We start from the raw sequence: 23801 nt of genomic DNA, 5'->3' as shown, positions 1-23801 counted from the left end.
AAAAAAAAAAAAAAAAAAAAAAGAAAACAAGGTTACCTGGAGGTGAAATGGATGTTCAAACCGTACATCATTTTCTTTAGCTTTTTTTTTTTTTTTGAGACAGGATTTTGGTCTGTTGCCCAGGCTGGAGTGCAGTAGTGCGACCATGGCTCACTGCAGCCTTGACTTCCTAGTCTCAAGCGATCCTCCCACCTCAGCCTCCCAAGTAGCTGGAACTACAAGCACGTGGCACCATGCCCAACTAATTTCTTAATTTTTCTTATAGAGGTAGGGTATCACTATGTTGCCAGGGCTGTTCTTACTCTTAGGCTCAAGTAATCCTCCTGTCTCAGCCTCCCAATGTGTTGAGATTACGGGGGTGGGCCACTGTGCCTGGCCTTCTTTAGCTTTTATTTTTCTAAGTTATATGTAAAGGTAGCTGGGCATGGTGGGGCATGCCTGTAATCTCAGCTGCTCAGGAGATTGAGATGGGAGGAGCATTTGAACCTAGGGATTTGAAAACAGCTTGGGCAAAATAGCAAGACCCTGTCTCAAAAAAAAAAAAAAGTTATAAATCTGACCGGGTGCAGTGGCTCATACCTGTAATCCCAGGACTTTGGGAGGCCAAGGCAGGTGGATTACTTGAGACCAGGAGTTCAAGACCAGCATTGCCAGCACAGTGAAACCCAGTCTCTACCAAAAAGTACAAAAATTAGCCTGGCATGGTAGCAAGCACCTACAGTCCCAACTATTTGGAAGGCTGAGGCAGGAGAATCGCTTGAACCCAGGAGGTGGAGGTTACAGTGAGCCAAGATCTCACCACTGCACTGCAGCCTGGGGGACAGAGTGAGACCCTGTCTTAAAAAGAAATAAAATAAAGAGTTTAAGAATGAGCTATAAGCACTGACAGAGAGCACTAAGATTTTTCCAACACTGATTTAAAGAAAATGGTTATAGATGTTTATCAGTGACCAAACAAGACATTTATGGTCTTTGGAAAGGTATTCCTACCAGTTGGTGGGGGTAGAGATAATTCCTGGCTACAAAGGGAGAACGGACATTTTGAAAAACAAGGCATTATTGAAGGAATTGCTCTGTTTTCAACATTTACCAAAGACCTTCAGAATTAGCCAAAAAATCAGCAATGAAAATTTCAGACAAATGAGTGATTCTGAACATAGTTCAGAGATTCTTGGAACCTAAGATGACTCTAATCAGGTTTCTTTGAACTCATGTTTTTTTTTTTTGTTTTGTTTGTTTTTTTTTTGAGACAGAGTCTCGTTTTGTCGCCCAGACTGGAGTGCGGTGGCGTGATCTCACTGCAAGCTCCGCCTTCTGGGTTCACGCCATTCTCCTGCCTCAGCCTCCCGAGCAGCTGGGACTACAGGTGCCTGCCACCATGCCCGGCTAATTTTTTGTATTTTTAGTAGATACGGGGTTCACCGTGTTAGCCAGGATGGTCTCGATCTCCTGACCTTGTGATCTGCCCGCCTCGGCCTCCCAAAGTGCTGGGATTACAGGCGTGAACCACCACGCCCAGCCTCATGTTTTATCAGATGCCTCAGCCAGTGCAGTCCCTGCCTCCTAAAAAGTCTCTCAAGAATACCTGTAGTAGGCCGGGCACAGTGGCCCACACCTGTAATCCGAGCACTTTGGGAGGCCGAGGCGGGAGGGTCACGTGAGCCCAGGAGTTTGAGAACAGCCTGGGCAACATAGTGAGACCCCATCTCTACAAATGGTCAAAAACTAGCCAGGAGTGATGGTGCCCGCTTGTAGTCCCAGCTGCTTAGGAGACTGAGACAGGAGAATTGCTTGAGTCCGGGAAGTTGAGGCTGCAGTGAGCCATGATCATGCCACAGCACTCAGCTTGAGCAACAGGGTGAGACCTTGTCTCAAAAAAAAAAAACAAAAAACCTTTACAACATAGCTTTTAAGTTAAAGATTGGATTTTACTTAATAAGCATTTGTAAAACCCCAAAAATAAGTCAGATAGTTAAAACAAGACCTCTTCCTCTTCCTACCCAAAGATAACCACTTTTCATTCTTTGTGCTTTTTCTTTTGGTATTTACCTCCATAATTCTACATAGCATGATTATATTTTCTTTTTCTTAGGCACAGGGTCTTGACCTATTGCTCAGGCTGTAGTGCAGTGGAGCAGTCCTAGCTCACTGTAACCTCGAACTTCTGTGCTCAGGCCATCCTCCCACCTCAGCCTCCTGAGTAGCTGGGACTACTGGCACACACTACCACACCTGGCTAATTAAAAATTTTTTTATAGGGCCGGGCACGGTGGCTCAAGCCTGTAATCCCAGCACTTTGGGAGGCCGAGACGGGCGGATCACGAGGTCAGGAGATCGAGACCATCCTGGCTTACACGGTGAAACCTCGTCTCTACTAAAAAGTACAAAAAACTAGCTGGGCTAGGTGGCGGGTGCCTGTAGTCCCAGCTACTCAGGAGGTGAGGCAGGAGAATGGCGTAAACGCGGGAGGCAGAGCTTGCAGTGAACTGAGATCCGGCCACTGCACTCCAGCCCGGGCGACAGAGCGAGACTCCATCTCAAAAAAAAAAAAAAAAAAATTTTTTTATAGAGGTGGGACCTCACTATGTTGCCCAGGCTGGTCTTGAACTCCTGGGCTCAAGCAGACCTCCTGCCTTGGCCTCCCAAAATGCTGGGATTACAGGTGTGAGCTACCGTGACCAGCCTATTTTCGTAAAAAAATTTTAGCCATTTTCCAAGTATAGTTAAATCATAATTTTGTTTAGATTATTACTGAGTTTACATTATCGCTATGTAAACAAGTTCACTGCAGAGCCTATGACATATTATGATTATTTTTTCATGTTTCTGTAATTTGTTTTCTCTGAAATTGTACTTGGGCTTTTTTATTTAGTTTTCTGTGACTCTCATTAAATCAACCCTAGACTCTCCACCAATTGTCAGAAACTCCTTTCAGGATGTTGAAGAGCCTTAGACTTTCTGTTTCATCTTTTTGGAGAAACCTCTTTTGGACCCTCCTGATTTCTAATCTGTACTGTTGCCCTCTATTCCTGGTGCATAACTGTTACCTCCCTTCACTGTCATCCTTGGAGATTCTCCTTACCTGTCTTTGTGTTGGATACCTCTTGGGTTTCATATCTTCTTGCTTGGTTTACTCCCTCATTTTGGTGGGGGACATTGTTTAGTAGCTTTTATTCTGCTATCACACTTGATTTGTAGTTTGCAGGAGCATAGAATTCTAGATGGGAAATAATTTTCCTTTAAAGATTTTGAAGGCATTGCTCTTTTGTCTTCCAACTTCCAGTGCTGCTGTTAGGTATGAGGGCCAGGCCAGCCATGGTGGCTCATGCCTGTAATCTTAGCACTTTGGGAGGCTAAGGTGGGGGGACCACTTGAGGCCAGGAGTTTGAGACCAGCCCAGGCAACATGGCCAGACCCTGTCTCTACCAAAAAAACAAAACAAAACAACAACAACAGCAGCAAAAAACAAAGTGTGAAGGCAATCTGATCTTGACTTTTAGTAGGTGATTTGTTTTTTCTTTACTGGAATCCTGTAGAATGTTCTCTTTGTTCCCAGTGTTCTGAAATTTCCAGACCTTTGGGATATGTCTATTTTCATTCATTGTATTAGGTACTTGGTAGGCCCTCTCAAGTTTAGAAACTGAGGTCCTTCAGTTCAAAGAAATTTATTTCTTTAATTTCTTTCCCTTTGTTTTCTCTGTTCCTTTTCTTTTTTTAATGGACTATCTGTTGTTTGGATGTTGAAACTCCTAGAAGTCTTCTAATTTTATTTTGTCTCCTACTTTTGATCATCTCTGTCTCGTTTTGTTCAACTTTCTGGGTGATTTCTTCAGTCATTAAAAAAGCAGTGGCTATATTGAGATGTAATTCACATACCATTCAGTTTACCCATTTAAAGTACACAATCCAATGGTTTTTAGTATATTAATAGAGTTGTGCAACCATCACCATGATCTAATTTCAGATTAGTTTCATCACCTCCCCCAAACCCATGCCCATTAGCACTCACTCAACCTTTCTTCTACCCCTGGCTCTTAGAGACCACCAGTCTACTTTCTGTCTCTATAGATTTGCCCATTCTGGACGTTTCATATAAATGGAATTACAAACTACATAACCTTTGTGAATGGCTTCTTTCATTTTTTAGCATAATGTTTTCAGGGTTCACCTATGTTGTAGCATGTGTCAGATTTTCATTCCTTTTTTTTCTGTTGATCTATCCTTGTCTATAAAAAATATAAAGGAAAAAAGAATTTCATTCCTTTATTTATTTTATTTGTTTGTTTGTTTATTTTTCTTTTTGAGATGGAGTTTTGCACTTGTTGCCCTTGCTGGAGTGCAATGACGTGATCTTGGCTCACCGCAACTTTTGCCTCCCAGGATCAAGCGATTCTCGTGCCTTAGCCTCCTGAGTAGCTGGGATTACAGGCATGCGCCACCACACCTGGCAAATTTTGTATTTTTTTTTTTTTTAAGTAGAGACAGGGTTTCTCTATGTTGGTCAGGCTGGTCTTGAACTCCCGACCTCAGGTGATCCACCCATCTCGGCCTCCCAGAGTGCTGGGATTACAGGCGTGTGTCACCGTGCCTGGCCTTCATTCCTTTTTATTGCTGAATAATACCAGTGTGTGGATATGCCACAGTTACTCATCGATTCATCATTTGATGGACATTTGGGTTGTTTCCCCTTTTGGCTATTGTGAATAAGGCTGCTGTGTACATTTACGGACAGGTTTGTGTGTGAACATGGTTTTATTTCTCTTACGTATACTTACAGGTGCAATTGCCCGGTTCAACCATCTTTTAATTCTTCTCTTAGTTATTAATTTCTACTCTTGGGTTTTTAACTTCTAAATTTTTTTTCAGAATATATTTTTTAAATACAATTTCTCTTATTTTATGGATATACTGTCTTATCTCTGTAACAGTATTAATAACAGTTTTCTCCTCTCTGGAGTAGTCACTGTTTCTTCCAGATGGACTTTAGTTTTGTTTGTTTTGATCTCTTTCAAATTAGAGGCTTTCCTCAGATGTCTGGTAATCTTTGTTTATTTGGTGATGTTCAAGAGTGAAATATCAGACAGATGATTAATAGTTCTGAGTTGGTGGTTGGGTCTTCTTGTTTTTGGGATTTGCTGTAATGTGATCCGCGGGGACATTTTATTGGAAGTCCCATAATGTCAGTATCTTGATTTATCTTGGCCTGGTCAGATCCCTTAGGAAAATCTCTCATCTCCTATTTGTGGCGTATAGGCTTGGCTGCCATTGTACTAGAAGTCTATTAATGGAAGAGGGCTTTGGGTGGGAAGGGGTTGGGAGACAGGTGCAGGTTTCATTCAATATGTAGATTTTCATTTAATCTCCCTATTTTCAGCATTGTACTTCCTGATAACTGTGCCTCTTGTCTGCCAGTCCTGGGACACTCTATTTTACGCTCTCCAGGGCAGAGGAGGGGCAGGGTGAGATTATGGGAGTTGGAACTGTGATATAACTCTGGGTGTTTCTTGGCTTTCTTCACTGCTGGCTTAGGAATTCAGCTTTCACTCTTCTGTTAAATAGATTACCTTTTCCAGATTTTTTTTTTTGCAGTTATCTTTTCTTCTCTTTTTTTTTTGAGACGGAGTTTCACTTTTGTTGCCCAGGCTGGAGTGCAATGGCGCGATCTCAGCTCACAGCAACCTCCGCTTCCTCAGCTCAAGCGATTCTCCTGCCTCAGCCTCCCAAGTAGCTAGGATTACAGGCATGCACCACCATGCCCGGCTAATTTTGTATTTTTTTAGTAGAGACAGGGTTTCTCCATGTTGGTCAGGCTGGTCTCGAACTCCCGACCTCAGGTGATCCGCCCGCCTCTGCCTCCCAAAGTGCTGGGATTACAGGCATGAGCCACCACGCCCGGCTTTTGTTCTCTTTTTCTTGAAATTTTGTGCTTAAGGAAAATTACTTTACCATTACTTAATGGGATTTCAGAAAACTCTGAATATGTGTATGTTCAGTCCTCCATTTTTGTTAAGTTCCCTACTTTTTTCATTATATGTCAAACTTGTACGTGTTATTCTTAATGGGTAACCCTTGTACATCTATTATTTCTTTTGTACCTTGGTTACTGGAGTCCAAGGCAACCTAATTTTGATGTTAGAAGATTTAAATATGTGTAAAGAGATTATTACTATTCAAGAGAAAATTGGGATAAAGGTAATTTTGTCAATTTTTTTTCTTTCTTTCCTAATAAACTTGTCAATCGCATAGCCTCTTTGACCCTTTACCAGGATATGAGGGATGGGGAGAGGATTAGTAGAACATAGTTTGATAGTTAACATTTTCTCATTCTTGATATATGTATTAATTTTGGTGAGGACAAATTAGGCAATTAAATGTTTTCAAACTAGAATAGTGGTGGTGGTGGCACAACATTGTAAATGCAGCAAATGCCACTCAATTATTTTATTTTTGTTTTTGTGTGTGTGTGTGTGATTTTTATTTTTTTTTTGAGATGGAATCTTGCTCTGTCGCCCAGGCTGGAGTGCAGTGGCACAATCTCAGCTCACTGCAGCCTGTACCTCCTGAGTTCAAGTGATTCTCGTGCCTCAGCACCCCAAGTAGCTGGGACAACGAGTGCACACCACCTTGCCCAGCTCATTTTTGTATTTTTAGTAGAGATGGGGTTTCACCATGTTGGCCAGGCTGGTCTCAAACTTCTGACCTCAAGTGATCTGCCTGCTTTGGCCTCCCAAAGTGCTGGAATTACAGGCGTGAACCACCGCGCCTGGCCTGAATTGTGTAGTTTAAAATGGCTTAATTTTATGTTGTGAGTTTCATTTAAAAAAAGGTATTTATAGCTTTACATTAGTGATGTTTTATCTATGAGCCTTTGTAAAATGACTTATTTTTTGCAACAAGGGAAAAAATACATATTTCTTGCAGAAGATGTGGTAATGCATGGTGGCTTACACCTGTAGTCCCAGTGCTTTGGGAGGCCAAGGTGGGAGGATAGCTTGAGTCAGGAGTGTGACAGCAGCCTGGGCAACGTAATGAGACCCCCGTCTCTACCCCCCACCCCAAAAAAAAGATTAGCCAGGTGTGGCAACGTGTGCCTGTAGTCCCAGCTCCTGGCGCAGGGGAGGAGTATGGGCAGAAAGATTGCTTAAGTTCAGGTGTCTGAAGCTGCAGTGAACTATGATTGTGCCACGGCCCTCTGGCCTGGGTGACAAAGCAAGACCCCATCTTGAAGAAAAGAAAAAAGAGAAAATAAGATCATTAGTTATTCTACCTAAGAAATACAACTCTTTTTTTTTTTTTTGAAATGAAGTCTCTCCATGCGCCTGGCAAATTTTTGTGTGTTTTTTTTTTTTTGAGACGGAGTCTCGCCCTGTCGCCCAGGCTGGAGTGCAGTGGCTGGATCTCAGCTCACTGCAAGCTCCGCCTCGTGGATTTACGCCATTCTCCTGCCTCAGCCTCCCGAGTAGCTGGGACTACAAATTTTTGTGTTTTTAATAGAGATGGGGTTTCACCTTGTTGGTCAGGCTGGTCTTGAACTCCTGACTTCAAATGATCTACCTGCCTCAGCCTCCCAAAGTGCTGGGATTACAGGCATAAGCCGTCACACCTGGCCAACTCTTAGCTTTTTTTGTTATATGTTTATTAACTAGAATTACGTGAAGATTATATATGATAAAATGTGTAAAAAGAGTATAATGGCCAGGTGCTGTGGCTCACGCTTGTAATCCCAGCACTTTGGCAGGCTGAGGCAGACTGATCACTTGAAGTCAGGAGTTTGAGAACAGCCTGGCCAACATGGTGAAACCCCATCTCTACTAAAAAGCACAAAAATTAGCTGGGCGTGGTGGCGGGTGCCTGTAATCCCAGTTACTCTGGAGGCTGAGGCAGGAAAATTACTTGAACCTGGGAGATGGAGGTTGCAGTGAGTGGAGATGGCGCCACTGCACTTCAGCCTGGGTGACGGAATAAGACTCTGTCTCAAAGAAAAAAAAAAAAAAAGAAAAAAAAGACTACAATGTATATCCACACACTTTTTTACTAAAATAGAAACTTCTTGCTAGAGCCCAAATGTTTTTTGATCTTTTAGTGTTCTTCTGTATACTTTTATGTAGACCATAAAACATTCTATCATGTGATAGATCACAGTTTAAAAATTATTATCTTGGCCGGACGAGGTAGCTCATGCCCGTAATTCCAGCACTCTGGGAGTTTGAGGCGGGCAGATTGCTTGAACCTAGGAGTTCAGGATCAGCCTGGGCAACATGGCAAAATCTCATCTCTACAAAAAGATCTAAAAAATTAGGTGTGGTGGTGTGTGCCTGTATTCCTAGCTACTCGGGAGGCTAAGGTAAGAGAATCACTTGAGTCTAGGAGGTCAAGACTGCAGTGAGCCATGATCGCACTACTGCACTCCAGCCTGGGCAACAGAACAAGACCCTGCCTCAAAATAAATAAATAAATAAATAAAATTCCTATTTGTAACCATTTAAGGTATTTCATACTGTTTCCTATTCTAAATAATAATATAGCAGTGAACCATTTTGTAGGTAAATATTAGTGTGCTTTCATTGATTAATTTCCCAGAAATGGAATTATTGCATTATGGCATATAGGATTTCAGGGCTGTTGTGTTTTCCTAAATTTCCATTCAGAAATGTTGAACCATTTTTTTTTTTTCCCTTTTGAGACAGGGTCTCATTCTGTTGTGCAGGCTAGAGTGCAGTGGCACAATCACTACTCACTGCAGCCTTGACCATCCAGGCTCCCAAGTAGCTGTGACCACAGACGTGTGCCACCACACTCAGCTAATGTTTCTTTTTTTTGGTAGAGACAGGGTCTCACTTTGTTGTGCAGGCTTATCTCAAACTCCTGGGCTCAAGTAATCCTTCTGCCTTGTCCTTCCAAAGTGTTAGGATTATAAGTTAGAGCCACTGCATCTGGCTTGAACCGGTTTATACTCAGTCATATCTGAGAGTATATGAATAGATTCAAACTTATGATCATTGTTACAATCTGATAGGATGAACAAAAATACCAGACATTGAAATACCAGAAGTTATGGAATATACGGAATGCTTGACTGCCCATTTGATTCCTCATTCCCTTAAAAAATCATAGGAAAAAAAGCTTGGGCATGGTGGCTCATACCTGTAATCCTAGCAGTTTGGGAGGCTAAGGTGGGCAGATTGCTCAAGCCCGGGATTTTGAAACAAGCCTGGGCAACAAAACGAGACCCTCTCCACAAAAAATATAAAAATTACCTTGCTTTGGTGGTGCACACTTGTAGTTCCAGCTACTTGGGAGGCTGAGGTGGGAGGATCAATTGAGTCCAAGATGTCAAGGCTGCAATGAGCAATTATTAAGCCACTGCACTCCAGCCTGGGTGACAGAGCAAGACCTTGTCTCAAAACAAAACAAAAAACGTAGGAAATGAATGCCTACCCATCTATGTCTGGAGTTTTACATCATTTACATTAGGCAAAATTACACACTAAATGTAAATTCTTATGTAAAAGCAGCTAAGTTTTATGTTAATGTCTCTTTAAAAATATTGAAGTATTAGTTACATAAAATTGTCATTTTACATGTATGTTTTGATGAATTTTGGCAAATGTGTACAGCTGTGTAACCATCACCACCATCAAAGTAGAGAACAGTTCCCTCACCCTAAAAAGTTTCCTTATAACCTTTTGTGGTTGATCTCCCTGCTGCCCAACATACTCCCTTCTCCTGCCCTAGGCAATCACACATCAGTTTTCTGTCAGTATAGTTTTGGTATTTCAGTAGTTTCAAGTCTGGGCAATATAGCAAGATCCCATTTCTAAAAGACATTTTTAAAATTATCTGGGTGTTGTGGCGCCCACCTGTATTTCCAGCTACTTGGGAGGCTGAGGTGGGAGATTGCTTGAGCCTAGGAAATTGAGGCTGCAGTGAGCTATGATCTCACTACTGCACTCCAGAGCCTGGGCGACAGAGTGAAGCCTTGTCTTTAAAAAAAAAAAAAAAAAAAGAATTTCATGTAATTGGAATCAGGAAGTGTGTATGGTCTTTTATTTTTGAGCTCTTTTACTTAGCATAATTTTGAGATTTGCTTGTATTATACATATTCATATTTTATTGCATTTATATTGTTGGATAGTGTTCCATAATATGTGTATCCACAATTTGTTTGTTCATTCACCATTTGATAGGACATTTGGTTCTACTTTTTGGTTATTTTGAATAATCTAGTCAATTATAATTAATATATGACCATTATATGAGTGAATATATGAATAATTCCCCCATGAATTTATGAATAATAATCCTATGATCTTTTGCACATCTTTTTTTTGGAGACAGAATCTTGCTCTGTTGCCTAGGCTGGAGTGTAGTGGCGTGATTTTGCCTCACTGCAACCTCTGCCTCCTGAGTTCAAGCAATTCTCGTGCCTCAGCCTCTGGGTAGCTGGGATCATAGGTGTGCACCACTATGCCCAGCTAATTTTTATATTTTTAGTAGGGACGGGGTTTCACCATGTTGGCCAGGCTGGCCTCAAACTCCTGGCCTCAAGACATCTGCCTGCCTTGACCTCCCAAAGTGTTGAGAATACAAATGTGAGCCACCGTGCCTGGCCAGCATGCACATCTTATGAATAATAGTTCTATGATCATTTGGATGCCCATCTTTTCTGTGGGCACATATTTTTATTTTTCTTAGGTAAATGCCTACAAGTAGAATGCCTAGGTTATATAGTAATGAATGTTTCTAAGATACTGCCATACTGTTTTTCCAAAGTGAGTGTAACATTTTGCATTCCCAGCAGCAATGTACGAGAGTTGCAGTTGTTCGCCATCGTTGCTAATCCTTAGTTTTGTGAGCCCTTTTTTTTTTCCTCTTTTTTTGAGACAGAGCCTTTCTCTGTCACCCGGGCTAGTGTGCAGTGGCACAATCATAGCTCACTGCAGCCTGGACTTCTGTGGCTCAAGTGATCCTTCTGCCTCAGCCTCCCAAGTAGCTGGGACTGTAGGGGCACAATACCATGCCTGGCTAATTTTTAAAGTTTCTGTAGACATGGGGTCTAGCCACGTTGCCCAGGCTGGTCTTGAACTCCTGGACTCAAGCAGTTTTCCCACCTCAGCCTCCCAAAGTGCTGGGATTACAGGCATGAGCCACCACACCTGGCTGAGCCACGATGCCTGGCTGTTTTGTGAACTATTTTAATGTTAGTTTGCTTTTTTTTTTTTTTGAGACAGAGTTTTGCTCTGTTGCCCAGGCTAGAGTGCAATGTCACTATCTCAGCTCACTGCAACTTCTGCCTCCTGGGTTCAAGTGATTCTCCTGCCTCAGCCTTGCGAGTAGCTGGGACTACAGGTGCTCGCCACCACGCCTGGCTAATTTTTGTATTTTTAGTAGAGATGGGGTTTCACCATGTTGGCCAGGCTGGTCTCGAACTCCTGACGTCAGGTGATCTGCCCGCCTTGGCCTTCCAAATTGCTGAGATTACAGGTGTGAGCCACCACGCCTGGCCTATGTTAGTTGCTTTTGTTGCGTGTAGTGGCATTTCATTGTGATTTTAATTTGTATTTCTCTGTTGACTATTGATATTGTAACCTTTGGATTTTATTTTATTTATTAATTATTATTATTATTATTATTATTATTTTTGAGATGGAGTCTTGCTCTGTCATCCAGGTTGGAGTGCAATGACATGATCTTGGCTCACTGCAACCTCTGCCTCCCTGGTTCAAGCCATTCTTCTGCCTCAGTTTCTTGAGTAGCTGGGATTACAGCCATGTACCACCCCACCCAGCTAATTCTTGTATTTTTGGTAGAGACACGGTTTCACCATGTTGGCCAGGCTGGTCTCGAACTCCTGACCTCAGGATCTACCTGCCTCGGCCTCCCAAAATGCTGGGATAATAGGCGTGAGCTACTGCACCTGGCCACTGGATTTTAATATCTGCTTTATGAACGCTAGCTTTTTTTTTTTTTTTTTTTGAGGTGGAGTCTTACTTTCTCACCCAGGCTGGAGTGCAGTGGTGCAATCTCGGCTTACTGCAACCTCAGCCTCCCAGGTTCAAGTGATTCTCCTGCCTCAACCTCCCAAGTAGCTGGGATTACAGGTGCCCGCCGCCACGCCTAGCTGATTTTTTGTATTTTTAGTAGAGACGGGGTTTCACTGTGTTGAATGCTAGCATATTTTGAAATCGTGAAGTAAAATGAGTATGTATTCCCACTTTGTGAGAATTGAAATGGGCTGGAGCATGTGCCACTGCTCTTGGCTATCCTAGAGTTCTTTAATTCTTAAATTTGATGTGGAAATTTTATATGAATTTAAAAATTTGATTTAGAAATTTGACTTGATTTAGAAATTTTATATGAATCCAGGGATTAGATATAAAAGATGTATGATCATGTATAAATTACGATTTGTGTCTTTTTATTCTTCCTTAGGACATTTTTATTCCCTCCCCAAGTCTGGAAGAACAATCAAACGATGGGAAGAAAGATGGAGATTTGCATAGTTCATCTTTGACAGTTGAATGTTCTAAAACTTCAGAGATTGAACCAAAGAATTCCCCTGAGGATCTTGGGCTATCTTTGACAGGGGATTCTTGCAAATTGATGCTTTCTACAAGTGAATATAGTCAGTCCCCGAAGATGGAGAGCTTGAGTTCTCACAGGATCGATGAAGATGGAGAAAACACACAGATTGAGGATACGGAACCCATGTCTCCAGTTCTCAATTCTAAATTTATTCCTGCTGAAAATGATAGTATCTTGATGAATCCAGCACAGGATGGTGAAGTACAACTGAGTCAGAATGATGACAAAACAAAGGGAGATGACACAGACACCAGGGATGACATTAGTATTTTAGCCACTGGTTGCAAGGGCAGAGAAGAAACGGTAGCGGAAGATGTTTGTATTGATCTCACTTGTGATTCGGGGAGTCAGGCAGTTCCTTCACCAGCTACTCGATCTGAGGCACTCTCCAGTGTGTTAGATCAGGAGGAAGCTATGGAAATTAAAGAACACCATCCAGAGGAGGGGTCTTCAGGGTCTGAGGTGGAAGAAATCCCTGAGACACCTTGTGAAAGTCAAGGAGAGGAACTTAAAGAAGAAAATATGGAGAGTGTCCCATTGCACCTTTCTCTGACTGAAACTCAGTCCCAAGGGTTGTGTCTTCAAAAGGAAAGCCCCAAAAAAGAATGCTCAGAAGCTATGGAAGTTGAAACCAGTGTGATTAGTATTGATTCCCCTCAAAAGTTGGCGATACTTGACCAAGAATTGGAACATAAGGATCAGGAAGCTTGGGAAGAAGCTACTTCAGAGGACTCCAGTGTTGTCATTGTAGATGTGAAAGAGCCGTCTCCTAGAGTTGATGTTTCTTGTGAACCTTTGGAGGGAGTGGAGAAGTGCTCAGATTCCCAGTCATGGGAGGATGTTGCTCCAGAAATAGAACCATGTGCTGAGAATAGATTAGATACCAAGGAAGAAAAGAGTGTAGAATATGAAGGAGTTCTGAAATCAGGGACTGCAGAAGCAGAACCTGTAGAGGAAGACTCTTCACAGCCTCCCTTACCTTTAGTTAGAGCAGATGATCCTCTGAGACTTGACCAAGAGTTGCGGCAGCCCCAAACTCAGGAGAAAACAAATAATTTGTTAACAGAAGACTTAAAAATGGCTAATGCAAAGCAGCTAAGCTCAGGTGCAGAGGCCCAGAAGCTGGGGAAGCCCTCTGCCCATGCCTCACAAAGCTTCTGTGAAAGTTCTAGTGGTGAGTGTGATTGTAGATTATTCTGTCTCCACCTACATTGTAATTTGGAATGGAAAGTTGGCGAGAACTGCATGCTTATGTCAGGAGTGAACATTATCTTTAGTTTATGTTTATGAACAACCAATAATAATTGGGAAATTAAATTTTTTGGATTGCTTTTTTTTTTTTTTGAGATGGAGTCCCGCTCTGTTGCCCAGGCTAGAGTACCGCTAGTGGTGCGGTCTCAGCTCCCTGCAACCTCCACCTCCCGGGTTCAAGTGATTTCTCGTGCCTCAGTCTCCCAAGTAGCTGGGACTATAGACGCATGCCACTGTCTGGCTAATTTTTGTGTATTTTTAGTAGAGGTGGGGTTTCACCATGTTAGCCAGGCAAGTCTCGAACTCCTGACTCAAGTGATCCACCTGCCTTGGCCTTTCAAAGTGCTGGGATTACAGGGATGAGCCACCACACCCAGCCTGGATTGTATTTTTTTAATAGCTGTAAGTATTTGTGCAATTAGAGATATTTGAGGTTTATCAGCTTTATAACTTAGGACTACTTGGTAAAAAATATTTAGAAATTGTGCCAATCTGTTTTTTTCGACTTAGATTGTATCCTTGCTCTGTGTGTATAGATTTTGACAGTTGCCTTGAAATAGAAGGATCTTTTTTGATTAACTGTATGTGGTCAAATCACATTAAGAACTGTTGATGAGTATCCTGTTAATTAGTTATTTCCTTTTTATGGGCATTAAGTAAAGTTTCTAAACTTGGTTCAAAAAATACAAGTCTCTTAAACCTGAAACTGGAAAACGTATTAGTTCTTGTTCTTTATTTTATGAAATTTAGCATGAAAACATAGATTACTTTCTAAGTATTTGTAGGCTGGGTGCAGTGGCTCACGCCTGTAATCCTAATGCTTTGGGAGGCCAAGGTGGGCGGATTACCTAAGCTCAGGAGTTTGAGACCATCTTGGGTAACATGGTGAAACCCATCTCTACTAAAATACAAAAGTTAGCCAGGTGTGATGTCATGTGTACCGGTAGTTCCAGCTACTTGGGAGGCTGAGGCACGAGAATTGCTTGAACCTGAGAGGCAGAGGTTGCAGTGAGCCGAGATCATGCCACTGTGCTGGAACCTGGGCGGCAGAGTGAGACTCTGTTTCCCAAAAATAAAATAAAATAATTTGTAGAGTATGACATTAGCTGAAAATAATTCAATCTTTGTGAATCCTTAGAGTTAGTATAATGTAGGCCAGGCGTGGTGGCTCACGCCTGTAATCCCAGCACTTTGGGAGGCGGAGGCCGGCAGATCACCTAAGGTCGGAAGTTTGAGACTAGCCTGACCAACTTGGATAAACCCTGTCTTTACTAAAAACACAAAATTAGCCAGATGTGTTGGCAGGCACCTGTAATCCCAGCTACTCGGGAGGCTGAGACAGGAGAATCACTTGAACCTGAGAGGTGGAGGTTGCAATGAGCCGAGATCGCGCCATTGCACTCCATCCAGCCTGGGCAACAAGAGCAAACTCTGTCTCAAAAAAAAAAAAAAAAAAAAAAAAAAAAGGGCCAGGCACGGTGGCTCACGCCTATAATCCCAGTATGTTGGGAAGCCCAGGTGGGCGGATCACGAGGTCAGGAGATCGATACCATCCTGGCTAACACGGTGAAACGCTGTCTCTACTAAAAATACAAAAAATTAGCCGGGTGTTGTGGCGGGTGCCTGTAGTCCTAGCTACTCCGGAGGCTGAGGCAGGAGAGTGGTGTGAACCTGGGAGGCGGAGCTTGCAGTGAGCTGAGATTGAGCCACTGCATTCCAGCCTGGGCAACAGAGTGAAACTCTGTCTCAAAAAAAAAAAAAAGAGTTAATATAATGTAAAATCAAAACAAGCTCCAAAAACAAAGTAAGAACAAGACACAAACTTAAGAAAACAAGTTTCTAGGATGAAATGAAAAAACAGTATTTGGCAAGTTTATATATGATAGTGACCATATTTTTTGGTTTGCCTAGAACAGTCCCTTTTTTCTTTTTTTTTTTTTTGAGATGGAATCTTGCTCTGTTGCCAGGCTGGAGTGCAGTGGCACAATCTCGGCTCACTGAAGCGTCTGCCTGCCAGGTTCAAGCGATTCTCCTGCCTCAGCCTCCTGAGTAACATGCAGGTGCATGCTACCACGCCCAGCTAATTTTTGTATTTTTAGTAGAGACGGGGTTAGTACTTCTCTTGCTAACATGGTGAAACCCCATCTCTACTAAAAATACAAAAATTAGCCTGGAATGATAACGGGCGCCTGTAATCCCAGCTACTCTGGAGGCTGAGGCACGAGAAGCCGAGATTGCACCACTGCATTCCAGCCTAGGTGACAGAGCGAAACTCCGCCTCAAAAAAAAAGTTGTCCCTATTTATTAGCTTTTATATTTAGCACTTTTTAAAATCTTGAGAATAAGAAATGTTAGAGCTGAAAAGGAAATGAGGGGTTATTGGATTTAGTGTCTTTTTAACGTCTTTTGGCTAGTTAATGATAGAGGTGGTACTAGAACCTAGGTCTCCTGATCCTGGCTGTGCTTTTTCTTCCTGAAAAACTAAGACTTAATACAGTTTATTTGATTTTGAAGAGCTCTAGTGAAGAATAAAGTGAATAATCTAAAATTCTGTAATAGAGTATTTTGGTAATTGTATTACATTTAAATGCTGCTAATGACCTGTGCCAGCAAAATATCAGGTCTTGTTGATTGTTTTAATGTAGTTATTTTGGAGTACTTTTAAGTTATATGCAAAAGAAGCTTCTAAAGCATTGAGATATTCTATTATTTTAATATTATCCTTCATGAATTCTTGTTTACATTGTTAATTGGCAGAGTCAGCTTTTTCTGCCATAGTAAAACTTACTATTTTATTAATATTATTACTGTCCAGATTATTGAAAATACTAGTGCTTTTGTGTTTATTTCATGATTTTAGTTGTGGGACAAACAAAAAGCAATGAAGACAGTGGTTGGAAAATAGTATTTATGAGGAGAAGTTAAAGAAATAAAAATAATTTTAACTATAAATTAGAACATGAAGGGAGAATAATAGCTTTTTGTCTTTTTTTTTTTTTTTGAGCCATTATCTCACTCTGTTGCCCAGGCTGGAGTGCAGTGGCACCATCAGTGCTCACTACAGCCTTGACCACCTGGGCTCAAGTGATCCTCTCACCTCAGCCCCCCACCCCAAGAAGCTGGGACTACAGGCGTATACCAGCATGCTTGGCTAATTTTTTGTAGAGACAGGGTTTTGCCATGTTGCCCAGGCTGATCTCAAATTCTTGGATTCAGGCAATCCACCCACCTTGGCCTCCCAGAGTGCCAGGATTACAGGTATGAGCCACCGTGCTCAACCAAGAATAATAGTTTTTAACTTAGAGAATTGTATAAATCATTCAGAAGAGCATTGCAAAAAGAACAGAAAAATATTATTTTATACTTAAAAATATAGTTGTTTAGTTGCTAAATGTTGAGAGACTAATTTTATTTTTATTTTTATTTTTTTGGAACAGTCTTGCTCTGTTGCCCAGACTGGAGTGCAGTGACATGATCTCGGCTCACTGCAACCTCCGCCTCCCGGGTTCAAATGATTCTTGTGCCTCAGCCTCCTGAGTAGCTGGAATTACAGGCATGTGCCACCATGCCTGGCTAATTTTTGTATTTTTAGTAGAGACAGGATTTTGCCATGTTGGCCAGGCTGGTCTCGAACTCCTGGCCTCAAGTAATCCACCTGCCTTGGCCTCCCAAAGTGCTGGGATTACAGGTATGAGCTACTGGGCCTGGCCAAATTTAAATGATAGTAATCTAAAAAGTAACGGTTCTTCAGTCTGAAAAGACAGAATGAAAACTATGAATTGGGAGAGTTTTGCATTTGTTCATCTACTAAGAAGAGCACTTTTTTGTTGTTAATAGATTTATTGATTTTTAAAAAAGATAGATGCTTGGCCAGGCATGGTGGTGTGCATGCGTAATTCCAGCTACTCAGGAGGCTGAGGCATGAGAATCACTTGAACCCAGGAGGCGGAGGTTGCAGTGAGCTGAGATTGCACCCCTGCACTTTAGCCTGCGTGACAGAGTGAGACCCTGTCTCAAATAAATAAGTAAATAAATAAATACATAAATAATGCATGCTTAATTTTGAAAAACATTCAAACAATACAAAGTAGAGATTGTGAATGGGGAGGGTGTGGGGAGAGGGAGTTGGAAGGAAAAGAGAGAGTGAGTACAGAGAGGGAGAGAGAGAATTACTTTAAATGTCTCCATTTATAGATAACTTATCACTGTTAGCAGTTTGGAGACTTCTTCAAGTATCTGTCTATGGAGAGTTCCTCTTAAACTCGAAAAAAAGCAAGATGGTGCTTGGAAACCCAATCTTATTCAACACAGAACAAATATTTGGTGGGTTGATGATGTGAAAAACTGTAATGAGTTCAGTAAGTCTTTAATTAAATCAATAAGTAATAGTCTGTAATAGTTAATAATGATCAGGGCAGCTAGATGTGTTTTAGGCTCTAGTTATAACCTTTATTGGCTTACTTGATAAAATGCCATCTTAATTGGCTATTAATGTCAGAGGCAGACTTTTAGGGTAGACTGTTCATGCATGATATCGCCTGATATATAAATTCTTACATTTTTAACTAGATGGCTTTTAATCAATTCTTAGATGTAACCAGTTCTTTTAAGAACAAAGAAGAAAAATGGGTTTAAAACTGTAACAGAAAATTAGGAGAGACCTTCTTAACATTTAGAGTTTTAAATACTGCTTTGGAGTTATTCTCTAAAGTCCTTAAAGGACATACTCCCACTCAGGTGGTTTCAAAATTAGTATTGAGTTTCCTTTTTCCTCATTTGTATCCTTCTTCATTGTTTGGTATGCTGACATACAACATGATAGCCCATGATTATCTGGAAAAACAAGAAGGGTTTGATAATTTAAATAATGTAGGAGTGCTAAATGTTAGAGAAATAATGGAATATGTGGAAAATTCCATAAATCTAAAAGGATAAACTATGCCAGCAAATGTAGTTTTAAGGATTTGGCAATAATTTGAGTAGATTGGTGGTGTTTTCCAGATGAAGGAACAAAAGCATAGAAATGGGAAACGTTTGGAGGACGTTGAATAGAAGCTTTATGAACGTGAATAATTAAAGAAAAACTGGAGATATAGGCTGCTACTAGTTAGTTGAATGCTGACTGTAGAGTTAGGAATTTGTCTTCTAGTGGAAACCTTGGAGGTTTTTGACCAGGAGCTAACAAAGCCATGTTTTCTAGGAAGGCTGCTTTGGTTACAGTGTGCAGAGAGAATGGGGGTTAGGGAGAGTGGGAGACTTTAGGCAGAGGAAGTGATTAATAGGCTATGGTAATAACCCAGGAATGAGGCATTGGAGACCTGAGGAGAGTAGTGGCAGTGCTGTCCCTAGGGCCTGTAAAAGTCTCAGTTTTCCATTAGGTTATAGTAATGCAGTTAGATAAATGGTGCTACAATTACTTTTCATAAGTTTTATGTAATACTGTGCAAAGGAAACCTTGTTACAGGGATATATTTTCAGCAATTAATGCTTGCATATAGTATTTGCATAATATAATATGTCACATAGAAAGGTCTGCTTAAAGATTTCACGCACATTTTCAGAAGTCTGGAATGTATGAGGCTTTGCAAGGTGTTTTTTAAGTTTCTGTATCTCTTCTAAGTTCTTTATTAGAACAACTTGCTTTATAAGGGGCTACCGCAGAATGAATGCTTATCTACCTGACCCATTTCTCTTTTTTCTGTAACTATGGTGGATGTCTTTGCCAGTTAGATGTAATGTTGAGATTCTTCATTCATACTGTTTACAGGTTTTTTGTTTTTGTTTTTGTTTTTGTTTTGAGGCAGGGTCTCACTCTGTCATCCAGGCTGTAGTGCAGTGGCACCACCTTGGCTTACTGCAACCTCCGCCTCCCAGGTTCAAGCAATTCTCCTGCCTCAGCCTCCCGAGTAACTGGGATTACAGGCACCTGCCACTACGCCCAACTAATTTTTGTATTTTTAGTGGAGACGGGGTTTCCTTATTTTGGCCAGGCTGGTCTCGAACTCTTGACCTCAAGTGATCCATCCGCCTTGGCCTCCCAAAGTGCTGGGATTACAGGTGTGAGCCATGGTACCTGGCCCCTCTTTACAGTTTATTTAGCTGAGCATATGTACTTTAATCCTTTATTTCTTTTTTTTTTTTTTTTTTTGAGACGGAGTCTTGCTCTGTCACCCAGGCTGGAGTGCAGTGGCCAGATCTCAGCTCACTGCAAGCTCCGCCTCCCGGGTTCACGCCATTCTCCTGCCTCAGCCTCCTGAGTAGCTGGAACTACAGGCGCCCGCCGCCTCGCCCGGCTAGTTTTTTTGTATTTTTTAGTAGAGACGGGGTTTCACCGTGTTAGCCAGGATGGTCTCGATCTCCTGACCTCGTGATCCGCCCGTCTCGGCCTCCCAAAGTGCTGGGATTACAGGCTTGAGCCACCGCGCCCGGCCTAATCCTTTATTTCTAAAGACCATTTCTTTTTCTCTTTTTATCTCCTCAGATTACTAATTCATTTTCTCTTACATGTAGATGTAAGAGATTTTTGTTTTGTTTTGTTTTAAAGGAAAAAATTATCACGGTGCTTGCTATTAAAGATAGGAGTGGAAAAAGATGAAAGAAACAAACTACTTTCATAAGTAGTAGTGTCTGAGTATGCCAGATTATAGTTAATTTGAGCCATCCCAGGAAAGTAAGAAGAAATTTTCATTAGTTTTAAGAGGGCAGTCTGGCGCAATTCTTACTTTCTCCCAAATGTATCATTTTATTAAAAGAGATAAATTAGGAATTTAGAAAATGTGATTTTTTGACAGTTTTCTAGTTCTGATTAGCAAAAATTTGGAACTGAGACCTAGGTAGAAAGTAGCTTTATGTCTTGACAAATATTTTCTATTTATAATAATTTAATAACTAAAATGTGTACACTGGTGATGTTTATATATGAGGGATTTACTGTTGTACAGAGATTTAGGTATGAACATTACACTTTGGCCTAGAGCAAATGCTGGTCAGTACTGCTGAACCATGAAACCCTTAGATTTCTATGCTAGAACCAGTCAGTATCTTGAAGTCCTTTAACCTGTGAGATCCTCTGTCATCTCTTTGATTAGATTGTACATTGTAAGTATTAATTTCTGACTTTGCTTTGGAGAATCCTACAGACCATTAAGGCATATAAACAAACTCCTTAGGTTAGCATTGCACAAAATTATGTTGTTCTGATTTGAAACTGTCCAAATTTGTATTGCTAAATATCCCCTGATGTACTGTCTTGGAGCTCAAATGTTTGGGTTCCTTTTGACTCCAGGTTCCTCAGGTCCTGCAGACTTTGGGCTTTCCTTATTTGCCTGTCCTCTAGTTGTCTACTTTGTGTCAGTACTATAGTTGTTGACTGTGAAGAGAGCAGAGACAATAGAAGGGAGCTAGTCAGGAGGCCTGGTGAGGGTGGTGGGAATGAGACAGAATTTGAGAGCAAAGGAAAAAAGTAATTGAAATATTTCTTGCAGGTCTCATTATTTTTGCTTATTTTATACCTCTGGTTTTTTTTTTTTAAATCATTTTTTCTTTCTTTTTTCTTTTCTTTTTTTTTTTTTTTCTTTCAGAAACCCCATTTCATTTCACTTTGCCTAAAGAAGGTGATATCATCCCACCATTGACTGGTGCAACCCCACCTCTTATTGGGCACCTAAAATTGGAGCCCAAGAGACACAGTACTCCTATTGGTGAGTGAATAAAAAGTAACGATGTTTAAGGCAGAATTTCTGAGATATCATTCTTTACACAAGTGATACTTTAGATCTGAGGAGTTGGGCCTGGCTGGTAAGGTTGATTTTTGTTTTAGGGAGAATAGGGTTATGAAGTCTGGTTCTGTGATTTTACTACTAGGAGATGAGGGGTAAAGAGAGGAAGGAAAGAAAGGGTGGAGGGAAGTAAGAAAGAAAGAGAATACTTAAAAGGATTTTCTCTTACTACTTGCAAAGCAGTAGAATCTGACTGCTAAGTAGTGATAAAGGTGTTTTACAAGGAAGGAACAGGAAGTAGGGTAGAAGTCCTATTTATTCAATACCTTGGCTAATTAATCAGTCTGCTGCTTGACAGGGCAAGAAAACTTAGATCCTCCTTCCCTGAAGCAGCCAGTAGTCTTCTACATTAACCTATTTGTTTTCTCTAGTCAGTGCTGGGAGGTAACAATCATGCCGTCTGGAGTCTCCTGCTACCTATGCCTGATGCTGGCAGATGTGGGTTGGCTGAGGGCTCATGCAGCATCCTTTGTCCAGATGCAGAAGTGGAACTGAATCCTGTTGCTCCTCTTAAGACCAGGTGTCAATACTAGTTCGTAGTTGTTGATACTTATGACAGGGATCTATCCTAGGAACCTCCTTCAATCCTGCAGAGCTGTGGAGCCAAACAGGCAAATTGATGACCTTGAATTGCTGTTTTTTGTTTTTGTATTTTAGTGTTCTTTTTTTCTTCCTCCCTGCCTCCCTTCTTTCAGGTATTAGCAACTATCCAGAAAGCACCATAGCAGCCAGTGATGTCATGTCTGAAAGCATGGTGGAGACCCATGATCCCATACTTGGGAGTGATAAAGGGGATTCTGGGGCTGCCCCAGACATGGATGATAAATTATGTCTAAGAATGAAACTGGTTAGTCCTGAGACTGAGGCGAGTGAAGAGTCTTTGCAGTTCAACCTGGAAAGTAAGTTTTATGTTAATCTTGGGTAATTAGTACCTGCAGATCATATGGGGAATATTGATTATAATCTAGTTATAATAATTGATACTTTTATATTTATAAATGTATTCGTAAAGTCTTACACCCATAGATTTATTTCTTTGCTTTTGGCCAGCCTGTCATGTTGCTAAAGATACTCTTTTATAATCTCCATGTTATAGCTTGTTTCTATTAAGTCTGTTTCTATGTAATTGGTTTCCCTATTCAGAAAGACTTCAGAATAGGGTAGAAAACTTTAGGACTGTGGATTCACATTGCAGATTAATGTTGATGCTTTCTCACATGAATTATAAGTTGTTTGGTAGGGCTAGAATAAAGAGAAGATACAAGGGAGGGATGCAAAGTAGGGACCAGATGCTGAAAGGCTTTTTACTTCATGGTGAGAAGCCGAAGAATTTTAGGCAAGGGAGTAATATGATCAGATTTGCCTTTAAAAGAAGCGTCAGCTGAGTCTTTCAAAACCTTGTGCCTTTGTGCATGATGGTTCCTTTCCTTGCATTTTCCATATTCTGTTCTCCTGCCTGGTAAATTCTACCCAGTCTTTAACCAGCAAGTGAGGTCATTGGTAGTGGGACTGGAGATGAGGGATGAATTTGAGGGGTGAGTAGGCAGAACCATGGCTCCAGATGAATATGGAAGTAAGGGGGAGAAAAAAATAGAGAATGACTCTTCACATATACTGTATCATCTCATTTCCGTAATAGTACTCCCAAGTAGGTATCTGCATTTTCATTTTATTGATGAGAAAACAGAGGAAGAGCGGTTTTTAAGTTCCATGTCTAAGGTCACAATAATTGGTGCTAGTTGGAATTTGAGTCAGACCTAACTCTGAGGCTTATAATTTTTTCATTTCAGGTAGTTTGTAAAAGCTGTTTAAGGAGGATTAGAAGAGGAAGAAATCTCATAAATGAGATTATAAAGGAACGTTCAGAGAGAAGGAGAACTAGGAGGGTGTATGAAGCCATGGAAGCCTATGGAGAGGAGAATTACAAGAAGATAATGTCAGGCACGGGAGCAAGTTTAGTAAGATGTGTCTGAAAATATACTTTGACTTTGGGAATTAGGGTCCATTTGGTGACTCTAGCAAGAGCCATTTCAGTGTAGCAGTTGGGGTGGGAGCTATACTGAAAGTAATTGAGGAAGGATGAGGAAGAGGAGATGAGGCTGTACATGTACTCTCTACTTTTGAGAAGTTTATGTGAGAGAAGAAGAGAAAATATGGTGAGTTAGAGGTAAATGCAGGGTTGAGAGA

General features: G+C 41.1%; 1 protein-coding gene across 4 annotated transcripts in view; it reads left to right on the top strand.

Annotated features, from left to right (window-relative positions):
- The window catches only part of TP53BP1 (tumor protein p53 binding protein 1), a 117920-nt gene that overhangs the window by 52477 nt on the left and 41642 nt on the right, over window positions 1–23801 (top strand). For 3 of the 4 annotated variants that reach the window (XM_025390759.1, XM_025390758.1, XM_025390757.1), the window contains exons 12-14: window positions 12433–13759; window positions 21417–21536; window positions 22310–22513. In XM_025390759.1, the coding sequence (XP_025246544.1) occupies window positions 12433–13759; window positions 21417–21536; window positions 22310–22513 (1651 nt within the window). Of the gene's footprint in view, window positions 1–12432; window positions 13760–21416; window positions 21537–21985; window positions 22135–22309; window positions 22514–23801 lie in introns of all 4 variants that reach the window. The other variant, XM_025390760.1, reaches the window with a different exon arrangement.

This window comes from Theropithecus gelada, chromosome 7a (genome assembly GCF_003255815.1).
Source record: "Theropithecus gelada isolate Dixy chromosome 7a, Tgel_1.0, whole genome shotgun sequence".
NCBI lineage: Eukaryota > Metazoa > Chordata > Mammalia > Primates > Cercopithecidae > Theropithecus > Theropithecus gelada.
Note: the sequence above shows the minus strand (reverse complement) of the source record. Positions and strands in the feature narration are given on the sequence as shown.